This window comes from Carcharhinus amblyrhynchos, chromosome 33, assembly GCF_965287045.1.
Source record: "Carcharhinus amblyrhynchos chromosome 33, sCarAmb.v2.hapA, whole genome shotgun sequence".
Lineage (NCBI taxonomy): Eukaryota > Metazoa > Chordata > Chondrichthyes > Carcharhiniformes > Carcharhinidae > Carcharhinus > Carcharhinus amblyrhynchos.
Genome location: NC_137356.1, coordinates 11,977,265 through 11,990,171, shown reverse-complemented (window position 1 = coordinate 11,990,171; position 12,907 = coordinate 11,977,265). Strand labels below are relative to the sequence as shown.

Sequence of the window (12,907 nt, the reverse complement as noted above, 5' to 3'; positions counted from 1 at the left end):
ACAAAGGAGATTGTCATCAACTTCAGGAAGCTTAGTGGAGGACATGCCCCTGTCTACATCAATGGGGATGAAATAGAAATGGTCGTCAACTTCAAGTTTCTAGGTTTCCAGATCACTAACAACCTGTCCTAGTCCTGTCATGTCGACATTATACTTCAGAAAGCCTCTGTTTTCTCAAGAGACTCAGGAAATTTGGCATGTCCGCAATGACTCTCATCAATTTTTGCAGATGCACCACAGAAAGCGTCCTTTCCAGATTATCACAGCTTGGTATGGCTCCTGCTCTGACCAAGACTGCAAGAAACTACAAGGGATTGTGAATGTAGCCCAGTCCATCACACACAGCAGCCTCTATCCATTGACTCCATCTACACTTCCCGCTGCCTTGGCAGAGCAGCCAGCATATTCAAGGACGCCACGCACCCAGGACATTCTCTCTTCTTCTGTCCTAAGGACCTACCTTATATTAAACTGATCTTTCTCTACACCCTAACTGTGACTGTAACACTGTATTCTGTACTCTCTCCTTTCCTTCTGCCCTATGTACTCTATGAATGGTATACATTGAGCAAGCTGTTCTTGAGTCGGTTGGTATGTGTTTACCTATGTCCACCTTGGCGATTGAGCTGTCGATTTGTTATTGTCACATGTATTATTACACAGTGAAAAATATTGTTTCTTGCAAGCTACACGGACAAAATATACTGTTCATAGAGTTCATAGGGAAGAAGGAAAGGAGAGAGTGCAGAATGTAGCGTTACAGTTATAGCTAGGGTGTAGAGAAAGATCAATTTAATATAAAGTAGGTCCATTCTAAAGTCTGATGGCAGCAGGGAAGAAACTGTTGTTGAGTTGGTGCGCAAGAAACAATACTTCTCAACGCATCCCAATACAATGGGACAATAATAAATCAAATCAAATCAAAAATTCGGCAGGTTTGGCAGCATTTGTGAAGAGAGAAACAATGTTAATGTTTTGAGTCCATTGACCCTTCTACAGAACATTAACAAGCGGATGGGACCTCACTTAAGGGACATCTACCTGAGGAAGGATTTACTTGCCTTGGAGGGGGTAATACAAATGTTTACTGCACTTGATTCCTGTGACAAGATGGGAGCTCTGAGCAGAATTAGCTGGTGTTCCACACCTTTTAGAAAAATCAGAAATGATTTTATTAAAAAATACGTAATTTTTAAGGGGAATGCTGAGGTAGATGGCATTTAAAGTTTATTTATTAGTGTCACAGTAGGTTAACATTAACACTGCAATGAAGTTACTGTGAAAATCCCCTAGTCACCACACTCCAGCGCCTGTTCAGGTACACTGAGGGAAAATTTAGCATGGCCAATGCACCCTAACCAGCACGTCTTTCGGACTGTGGGAGGAAACAGGAGCACCCAGAGGAAACCCACACAGACACGGGGAGAACATGCAAACTCCATGTAGGCAGTGACCCAGCTGGGAATCGAATCCGAGTCCCCGGCACTGTGAGGCAGCAGTGCTCATCACTTTGCCACCATGCAGGTGCAAAAAGTATGCAGGTTAGGATGATTGACCATGCTAAATTGCCCTTTAGTGTCAGGTATTAGGAAGGTAAATACGTGGGGTTGTGGGGATAGGACTTGGGTGGGATTGTTCTTGGTGCAGGCTTGTCAGGCCGAATAGCCTCCTTCTGCACTGTAGAGACTGTATGATTCTAAGGATTTGAAGATGCATCTGAAAGGATTGGACAACATTAGGAATATTACTAAACACTAATTTGGCGTTGACTTGGAAAGCTTAACGAAGCAAGGTATTTTCTGTTCATCCATCGCTCTCAACTTGGACAGAACAGTGAGCACTGGACACTGAAGAAAGACAGTTGTCTTTTGCCCCACTGCGAGCTCTTGTTGGCACAAATGCTGTTTTCCCAGACAAGAAGGGGTGAACGTGCAACAAACCTATGTCAGCAGTTTGTACCTGGAATTCCTGTTGTTTATTTACAAGTCCGACGTCAACTGCACAGGACCTGTTTCACGTTGTCCTGGGTGATTAACGATGCCGGGATGGAGTTGTAGCTTACTGGTATGCCACAGCTTTTATCTTGGCATTGGACCTGCGCTGACATCACAGCTGTCAATTCTGCCTTAGATTCTGAGAACTTCCTTCTGTAAAGGTCTGTGGAAAACACAGCCAGGGAAGATGGGGTGAGGCCAGTCAACTGAAATGTGTTTCTCACTGTTAGAGACCCAAATAGAATCTCGCTTTATTTGGTAGGGATATTTATTTTCAGGAAGCGCAAAGGTCAACTTGTACCTTAAGCGTACAACAATGATATAATTCACCAACTACACAGTGCCAAAAGCTTACTTGTCAGCTTCCGCTACAGACCAAAAATGCCTTAATATAACAATAGTCTTGTCTGACTCTGTGTCCTTGGATTGTAATAACTAAATTGCTAATGGATAACGAGGCCACAGGGACCCATGTTTAATTTTCACAGAGTTTGAAGTGTGGGATCGGTCAGAGATAAGGGAAAAGTTCAGCCACATGGAGATTAGCTCATAGCCCAGTCCATCACGCAAAGCAGCCTCCCATCCATTGACTCTGTCTACACTTCCTGCTGCCTCAGCAAAGCAGCCAGCATAATTAAGATCCCCACGCACCCCGCACATTCTCTCTTCCACCTTCTTCTGTCAGGAAAAAGATACAAAAGTCTGAGGTCACTGACCAACAAACTCAAGATCAGTTACTTCCCTGCTGCTGTCAGACTTTAGAATGGACCTACTTTATATTAAATTGATCTTTCTCCACACCCTCACTATGACTGTAACCCTACATTCTGCACTCTGTCCTTTCCTTCTCCCCGTGAACAGTATATTTTGTCTGTGTAGTGTGCAAGAAACAATACTTTTCACTGTAAACTAATGCACGTGACAATAACAAATCGACAGCTCAATTGCCAAGGTAGACACAGGTAAAAACATACCGACCGACTCAAGAACAGCTTTTCCCCTGCTGCCGTCAGACGTTTGAATGGACCTATCTCACATTAAGTTGATCTTTCTCTACACCCTAGCTATGACTGTAACGCTACATTCTGCGCCATCTTCTTTCCTTCCCTATGAATGGTATGCTCTGTCTATATAGTGCGCAAGAAACAATACTTTTCACTGTTTGCTAATACATGTGACAAGAATAAATCAAATCAAATCAAAGATTTGCAATCATCGTTCCAATAGCTTGCATTCACACAGTCAAGTGTTAGTAGCCCTTGTAGGTGATGAAACTTCAATTTATTTTTATACTATTTCATAGGACATGGGCATTGCTGTCTAGGCCAACATTTATTGCCCATCCCTAGTTGCCCCTTGAGAAGATAGTGGTGAGCTGCTTTCTTGAACCTCTCAGTTCATGTGGTGTAGGTACACGCACAGTGCCGTAAGGGAGGGACTTCCAGGATTTTGACCCAGCAACTGCGAAAAAAAGATGCTGTCTAAGGATCTTTGGTGAATTGCTGTAGTGCATCTTGTAGATGGTACACACTGCTGCTACTGAGCATCGGTGGTGGAGGGAGTGGATGTTCGTGGATGGGGTGCCAATCAAGCAGGGCTGCTTTGTCCTGGATGGTGTCGAGCTTCTTGAGTGTTGTTGGAGCTGCACCCATCCAGGCAAGTGGGGAGTATTCCATCACACTCCTGACTTGTGCCTTGTAGATGGTGGAGAGGCCTTGAGGAGTCAGGAGGTGAATTACTCTCCTCAGTGTTCCCAGCCGCTTGTAGTCACTGTGTTTATGTGATGAGTCCAGTTGAGTTTCTGGTAATCCCAAGGATGTTAATGGTGGGGGGATTCTATGATGGTAACACCATTGGATGTCAAGTGGTAGTGGTTAGATTCTCTCTTATTGGTGATAGTCAATCCTGGCATTTGTGTGGCGCAAATGTTACTTGCCACTTGTCAGACCAAACTTCGATATTGTCCAGATCTTGTTGTATTTACACATGGGCTGCTTGAATGTGGACAGCTCAGGTTCAACTTGCCCTCAACTGACCAGACTGGCTTTGCAAATTCTAGTCCAAACTGTGAAGGAAATAAAGATGTGTGGTTTAGGTGGATTGGCCATGCTAAATTGTCCCTTAGTGTCAAGGGGACTAGCTAGGGTAAATGCATGGGTTTATGGGGATTGGGTCTGGGTGGGATTATAGTTGGTGCAGACTGGAGGGGCTGAATGGCCTCCTTCTGCACTGTAGATTCTATGAAAAGGACTGTGACTGGCAGCACCCCACCCCATCCATCCCATGTCCCCCAGTGATAGCTGTGACCATGGTAAGATGACAGAGAGGGAAGGATGCAAGGGGAAGGAAGAGAAGGAAGTTGAAGGTGATAAACCTTTGCGAAATCTTTACGTTTTTTTCCCTTTCTTTCTCCTCTGATTCCCCCACCCTCACCCCTCCTCCACAGATCGCGTTTGGTGAAAGCTACAGAGTCCGGTTCTTGAATGAGAAAACCAAGTCATTTGTCTCGAACCCCTACATCTCAGTGATATACAAACAGGTCGGCAGCTTCCTCTTTGGCTGTGCCGTCAGCCAGTCCCTCACCGATTTGGCCAAGGTCGCTGTTGGCAGGTTGAGGCCCCATTTCCTGGATGTCTGCAAACCGGATTTCACCAAAATTAATTGCTCGAGGGGATATATTGACGACTATGTTTGCACTGAGAACACCTCAGCAGAAACTGAAGCACGGTAGGACAATCTTGTTGATCTGAAGTTTTTGCCTTTTTTTTAACTGATGCTTCTCACACTCTCCCTCTCCCTTGGTCTCCCACCCCTAGCTGGCTTCACCCCCCTGCCCTCTTTGCTTCTTCAGCCTAAGACGTGGGACAGATGGTCATGCCCACACATTGGGATTGGGTGACAGTAGCTCTCGAGATACTGGCTGGCACATTTATAGAGTGCAGCAGGCCCCAAGTTGTATCGGCCAAGTACATTGGATTAATCGTTCTCAACTGAAGGAGCAATTAGGTGTTAAAATTGGCTTTGGTGATTGAGATGCAAAAAGGGGGGAGGGTGAAGAAGGTTCGCAGAGATGGCACCAGGGATATGTATACATATCAGGAATGGACGAAAAGCTGGGTGGCTTTTCTCTTTAAGACAGAGAGCTGAGGGGTGATCGAGTAGACATTAAACATTATCAAGGGTTTTGATGGAATGGATACAGAGGGAATATTTCCACTTCAAAGATGTGTGGGTTAGATGGATTGGACATGCTAAATTGCCCCTTAGTGTCCAAAGATGTGCAGGTTAGGTGGATTGGTCATGCTAAATTTCCTCTTAGTGTCAGGGATTAGTAGGGATTATGGGGATGGGGTGCGGAGAGGACAGTTTTACTACAGGCTCAATGGGCTGAATGGCCTCTTTCTGCACTGGATGGATTCAATGATTCAATATGGAGGAGAACCTAACTAGAGGCCATCAATTATAAGACAGTCACAAGAAATCCAAGGGATTGCAGAAGATTCCCATCAAAGGAATTCAGAAGAAACTTCCTTTCCCAAGGAGTGGTGAGAATGTTGAACTCATGCCCACAGTGAGTGTTGAAGTGAGTAGTATTGATATATTTAAGGGGGAAATTGACAAGCATGTGAGGGAAAAGAGAGTAGAGGGTTATGGTGGGAGGAGATTCAAGTGGGGCATAAACACCAGTATCAGCAGGTTGGGCCAAATGGCCTGTGCCATATATCCCATGTAAAGGGAGGAGGGGGATAACAAGTCAGCATTCCTAGTGCTGATCACCATCCAGTGACTTCTTCTGGAAAGTGTGTGCAGAGGTCAGGTGAGAGGAAGATTAGGTTTGACCCATGGAAATCTCCAAGGCAAACAAACAGAGGCATCAGAAGATTTTGCGCTTATTTCCACCCTGATACAAAGTGCTTGCCCTTAACCTGAGTGTCTCACTGTGTTTTATTTTTAGGAAGTCCTTTTACTCTGGACATGCCTCCTTTGCAATGTACACCCTCCTCTATCTTGTGGTAAGTGCCTATTAGGCATCTTCTATTGAACTTACTGGGTTTAAACATGTATTGACCCGATTGAATTACCATTGAAACATTTTGTGGAATGGGGAGAGCAATATAACGTTTCAACAAAACAACGATAAATATTTACAAATTCACATATTTAAGCACTTCCTTACTAGAATTGCTCAACTTTCAGCTGTTTTGCTTGGATTTGGATTTGCTCTGAGTAGGATTCCATTTAGTACATAGGAGAAAAGCAGAGCATGCAGAAAGTAGTGTTACCCAGTCTTAGCTAGGGTGTAGAAAAAGATCAGTTTAATATATGGTAGGTCCATTCAAAAGTCTCACTTTCAGGGAAGAAGCTGCTTTTGAGTCGGTTGGTACATGACCTCAGAGTTTTGTATCTTTTTCGCAACGGAAGAATGTGAAAGAGAATATGTCTGGGGGTGCTTGATTATACTGGTTGCTTTTCCGAGGCAGTGGGAAATGTAGAAGGAATCAATGGATGGGAGGCTGGTTTGTGCGATGGATTGGGTTACATTCACTACCCTTTGTTGTTTCTTGCGGCTTTGGATAGAGCAGGAGCCATAGCAAGCTGTGATACATCCAGAAAAGGTGCTTTCTATGGTGCATCTGTAAAAATTGGTGAGAGCCGGAGCAGACATGCCAAATTTCCTTGGCCTCCTGAGAAATTAGAGGCTTCTCTTAACTATAGCGTCAGCATGGGGGGACAACAGCAGATTGTTGGTGATCTGGACACCTAGAAACTTGAAGCTCTCAACCATTTCCCCGTTGATGGGGTATGTCCTCCACTAAGCTTCCTGAAGTTGAAGCCTTTCTGCTTTGTTTCTGACACCGAGGGAGAGATTAGTGGGGATGGAAGGGAAAGGTAACAATCTAAAGTTGTTGACCCTCCCTGACCAACATGTGGCAGAACCTACAGATTACTCATTGGCTGCTGGGTGGCTAATAGCAGAACCAAAGGGGAAGCAAACCGTCCTTGACCCCAGGGGATTGCCTTAGAAGAAGACAACCCTATTAAACATAAGCCTGGCAGTCACCATGCACGATGTTAACTTCTGAATATTAGGATCTTTCAGTCAGTCCAATATTCATACCTGAATTTATAACAGGAATTAATTTTTTCCGCTGTAGAAAGATTCCTGGTGAGGTAACCCCGCAGCTTGCTGAAAGGGTGTTAGAGTTAAAATTAACTGGAAAAATGTTCCCTCCACCTTAGCTTCATGAGGTAAAATTAGCCAAGTTTTACCAACATGTATTTTGCTTAACACCAGTGCTGGTAAACACGGAATAAAACTCAACCTTATACAGCATATTCACATGTCAGCAAAGTGAGTACGCCTGCAGGCCACATACATGAACACGTTTCCCCTGAAAACATAATCAGTTTTGGAAAGAAATCACCAGGGAACAATGTCAAAGTCAACTGTATAAACTGGTTGGGGAAGATGTTCTGGAAAGAGCTGGGATAGAGACCTGTGGTAAAATGATGCACCAAATGGGCTGTTTTTTGGTAACTTTGATGTATTTTACAGACATTGTGACATTTTCTGTTACCAAAGTCACTTTCGCCATGAAACCTGTTTTCACTAAATGTATTAATTAAAGAAATGTCCTTTCACTTATGAAAGTGACCTGCACTCCTTATCATAACCCCATATTGACCTGGATCAGACGAATGGAGAATCCTGAAGTGCAGTAAACTCTTATCAGTTTACATGAGAGATGCTCACAAGTCTTTTTCTCTCTCTCTTCCCCTCTCTCTTTTTCTCGCTCTCTGTTTTATTTCTTTCTTTCTCTCCCCCTCTTTCTCTCTCCCTCTCTATTCCACTCATTTTCCCTTTCTCTCTCTCTCTTTCTGTCTCTCCCCTTCTCTCTTCTCTCTCTCTCTCTCTCCCCCCCTTTCCCTTTCTCTCTCCTTCTCTCTCCCCCTCTTTCTCTCCCCCTCTCTATTCCACTCTTTCTCCCTTTCTTTCCCTCTCTCGTTCTGTTTCTCCCCTTCTCTCTCCTGTCTCTCTCCCCCTTTCCCTTTCTCTCTCCTTCTCGCTCCCTCTCTTTCTCTCTCCCTCTCTCTGTCTCCTTCTCTCTTTCTCTCCCTCTCTTTCTTGCTCTCTCCCTCTCTCTTTCTCGCACCCTCTCTCTCTTTCTTACTCTCCCTCTTTCTCTCCTTCTCTCTTTCCCTCTCCCTTTTGCTCTTTCTCTCTCCCTTTGCTCTTTCTCTCTCCCCATCTCGCTCCAATATTACATAAAGAGGAATAGAAAAAAAGCGTCTTTGTCAAAGAGTGGGATGGGAGTTTCACTGATATCACAGAAAAGACTCCCTCAGTTGCGAAAGACTCTCCGCAATGGAGCACTGTCCCCTTTATTCAATGTGTTTTGTTCTTGCTCAGTCTGAACCTGTTGTTTCGCAGTCACGTGGAGCTGTGTAGTCTAAGTTACAGGCAGCTTTTCACCAGATTACAATGTGCTATCTCGAGGGACCATTTGCCCCAATTCCAGTGAATGAGTAATGGCTGGGCCTATTCATAGCCACCATTTTGAATACAGCCGGTGCTTCATTCACACCACCGCTCACAGGAGATGACTGATTAATCATCTTGTTCTGGGCTGCAGGGGTACAAACAGTCCCAGTGTGGGAGTAAAGTTGAACAAAAAGCAAGGCGAAAGATGATTAAGTCTCATGCAGCGTGTTCCCGAAAATAAATTAAGCTGGAGAGAGGGTAATTGGAGTGTGGTTCCCAGAAGCTGCAGCAACACACCCCCAGGGTTAAACCTCTGGTGTTCATGATCCATGCACAATTTTTGTAAATCTCAATATTGCTGAAAGGTCGCTGTTCTCTCTAGCCTGAATATCCACAGTCAGATTTTATTAAGGATGACATTGTGATAGCTGTTCCTTTAACATTTTAAATGTGGCACCTTTTCAGATGGGCAGGATTTGATTTATTATTGTCACATGTATTGGGAGACAGTGAAAAGTATTGTTTCTTGCGCGCTATACAAACAAAACATATCATTCATAGAGTACATAGGAAGAAATCTCACAACACCAGGTTAAAGTCCATCAGATTTATTTGGTAGCATGAGGTTTCAGAGCGCTGCTCCTTCATCAAGTGAGTGAAGGAGCGATGCTCTGAAAGCTCGCGCTACCATGTAAACCTGTTGGACTTTAACCTGTTGAGAGACTTCTTACTGTGCCCAACCCAGTCCAACACCGGCATCTCCACATCGAGAGTACATAGGAGACAAGGAAAGGAGAGGGCGCAGAATGTCGTGTTACAGTCATAGGATGTAGAGAAAGATCATTTAATGCAACATAGGTTTCATTCAAAAATCTGATGGCAGCAGGAAAGAAGCTGTTCTTCAGTTGGTTGGTTTGTTACCTCAGGCTGTTGTATCTTTATCCTGACGGAAGAAGGTGGAAGAGAGAATGTCCGGGGTGCGTGGGGTCCTTGATTATGCCGCTGCTTTTCCGAGGCAGTGGGAAATGTAGACAGAGTCAATGGGTGGGAGGCTGGTTTGCATGATGGACTGGGCTACGTTCACAACCCTTTGTAGATTCATGCAGTCTTGGGCAGAGCAAGACCCCATACCAAATGGTGATACATCTGGAAAGGATGCTTTCTATGGTGCATCTGTAAAAATTGTTGAGAGTTGTAGCAGACATGTCAAATTTCCTTAACCTCCTGAGAAAGTAGAGATGTTGGTGGGCTTTCGTAACTATGGTACCAGCATGGGGGGACCAGGACAGGCTGTAGATGATTTGAACACCTAGAAACTTGAAACTCTTCGACCATTTCTACTTCATTACGTTGAGTGTGAAGGCTAGTACAGTTACCCATCCCCAACTCCAAATTCATTCCAGCGTCATCAGATCACCAATGTAGGCCAGACCGGGTAAGGGTGGCAGATTCCTTCTCTGACCAGCATTCGCGAATCAGATTTTTTTTAACAACAATCTCGCAGTTTTGTGATCGCAGTTACCCAGACAAACATTTCCCACCAGTTACTTTGGGATTGGGATTCAAACTCATATCTGAGGAGCTTTAATCCGGGCCTCCAGGTTAGTCTAGTGGTGTCATCACTAGACTATTAATCCAGAAACTGAGCTAATGTTCTGGGGACCTGGGTTCGAATCCCGCCATGGCAGATGGTGGAATTTGAATTCAATAAAAAAAATCTGGAACTACTGTCGACTTTCGGAAAAATTCATCTGGTCCACCAATGTCCTTTAGGGAAGGAAATCTGCCATCCTTACCTGGTCTGGCCTGCATGTGACTCCAGAGCCACAGTAAATGTGGTTGACTCTCAGCTGCCACAAGTGTCACAAGTAAGCTTACATTAACACTGCATTGAAGTTACTGTGAGAATCCTCTAGTCGCCACACTCCTGTCCACGCCTGTTCAGGTACGCTGAGGGAGAACTTAACATGGCCAATGCACCTAACCAACATGTCTTTTGGACTCAGAGGAAACTGGAGTACCCGGAGGAAACCCACACAGACATGGGGAGAATGTGCAGGCTCCACATAGACAGTGATCCAAGACTGGAATTGAACCCGGGTCCCTGCTGCTGTGAGGCAGCAGTGCTAATCACTGTGCCACTCTAATGTGGTCAAAGAAGTAGGTCTGATAGAAGGAGAAAGAGGTGGCGCTCACTTATGTGTGACTGATTGTATACAAAGTGAGTTCACACGTGGGCAATGCCTGTTTGTTTGTTCCTGTTTAATACAGTTACTGGGAAAAAGTGAGTCAGCCCCTCTGTGAGGTAGGGAACTCTGTAAAGTGACACATTTTCAGCCTCGCGATGTTTGATGCAGACGACTGCCACTTGATATGATTCTGATGAATGTAATGTTCCACTTCAGACCCAGCCCACTCTTTAGCCCACGCACTCTGATGGTCTTCAATGCTGCAATACAGAAACATTTGTCTCTCCTCTCCCCCATTTCCTGTCTGCTTGCAGCCTCCAATCAGTTCCAGTCAATCCTACTTGCAGGCAATTCGTTTTATGGGAAAGAATTGACTAAATATTCTTTGTAATGCATCACCTGTCTCTTTTCATGATTGTTATCAAATGCTGACCTATTGTCAGTTCTGGAATGTTCCCCAAATCTCCGAATAGAATATAGAACAGTACAGCACAGGAACAGGCCCTTCAGCCCACGATGTTGTGCCAAATATGATACCAAATAAAGCTAATTCCTCCTGCCTGCCTTTGGTCTATATCCCTCTGTTCGTTGCATATTCATGTGCTTATCTAAAAGCCCCTTAAATGCCCCTATTGTATCTGCCTCCACCATCGTCCCTGGCAGCATGTTCCAGATACCTACCACTATCTGTGTAAAAAAACTTGTCCCTCGCACCTCCTTCCCCTCTCACCTTAAGTACGTACCCCCTAGTATTAGACATTTCAACTCTGGGGAAAAGATTCTGACTGTCAACCCTATCAATGCCTCTCATGATTTTAGGGACTTCTATCAGGTCTCCCCTCAGTCTCCGCCGCTCCAGAGAAAACAACCCTAGTTTGTCCAGCTGCTCCTTATAGCTCATACCCTGTAATCCAGGCAGCATCCTGGTAAACATCTTCTGCACCCTCTCCAAAGCCTCCACATCCTTGCCGTAATGCGGCAACCAGAATTGAAATCAATACTCTTAAGTGTAGCCTGATCAAAGTTTTATAAGGCTGCAACATAACTTTTGTACTCAATGCTCCGACCAATAAAAGCAAGCCTTCTTCGCCACTCTGTCTACTTATGCGATCACTTTCAGGGAACTTTGGATTTGAATCCCAAGATCCCTCAATACTTCTAATATACTAAGCCTTTGAAGGGTGCATGGTACATACATAGCTTATGGAGACATCCAAACTCCACTCTCAAACATCACATTGTAAAAACACAGAAATGTCATTAATTCTGACTCTCTGTTCCATGCTGAGCAAAGTGCTAAAGCTCAAGGTTGTATTTGGCAAGGTTGTATTAATGTGCTACACTAGTTAAGCAAATGGCTCTCAAAGGGCAATTGGGAGTTATACCACCCCGCAGAACTTGGGATAAATGATGTGATGTCATCCTGCATTCCCTCTGTTCTATCTTGTTCATAAGTCACTGACTTTTATTCAAGGCTGGAGGAAAAGGGAGGAGGGGATGAAAGGCCTGACTCTCTCTCCCTGTGGAGAGACCAATCTGAATGTGTGCCATTTTGTGAGGCAATGGTATGACAATGGAATGTCTAATGTTGTCTGTTGGAAGGCTGGGATATTGTTAAATGTGGGCCACGCTGGATTGTCCACAATCCCTCCATACCCTCTCCCAACAGCAATGGGGCAATGCCAAAAAGCCAAGTGGTGCTTTCCGCTCAGTTGTTGGTGCCAGGGTGCTTGTTTTCCACACTGTTTCCTGATCAAATAGATTTATATCAGGCTGGTTAGGCATGCTGCCTCTGCCTTTTCAAATGCTGAGAGTTTTGGCCCTATTTAACTTCCGGCTTACATAAAAGAGTAATAAATATATCTTCCACATTTTTATACTGAGCAAATGTCAAGTTCTGAGGAATTTTTATTAACATACTGGGAGTGGGGGGGTGGGTGGGGGGGGTACTTAGAAGCATAAAGATCAAGAATCTCTGATTTACAAGATCCTGTCCCCAATCACTTACTGATATATTCTTCCCTTTTCTCTCGCTCGTCACTCTTTGTCTCACATGCTGTCTGTCACTCGCACTCTCTGTCACTCGCTCCCCCTGTCTCTCACTCTCAATCTCTTTCTGTTTCTCTCCTTTGCTCTGTTTCTTTCTCGCTCTTTGTTTTTTTTCTCTCTGTCTCATTCTGTTTCTGTCTCTCTGTCCCTCTCTCCCTCACTCTCTCTGTCCCTCTGTCCATCTCTCTGTC

The 12,907-nt window shown here is 44.5% G+C and overlaps 1 protein-coding gene across 1 annotated transcript in view; it reads left to right on the top strand.

The window, feature by feature from the left end:
* The window catches only part of LOC145360873 (phospholipid phosphatase 3-like), a 93,875-nt gene that overhangs the window by 57,823 nt on the left and 23,145 nt on the right, over positions 1-12,907 (top strand). The window contains exons 3-4 of the mRNA XM_080216373.1: positions 4,441-4,721; positions 5,950-6,007. Of these exons, the coding sequence (XP_080072499.1) occupies positions 4,441-4,721; positions 5,950-6,007 (339 nt within the window). The remainder of the gene's footprint in view (positions 1-4,440; positions 4,722-5,949; positions 6,008-12,907) is intronic.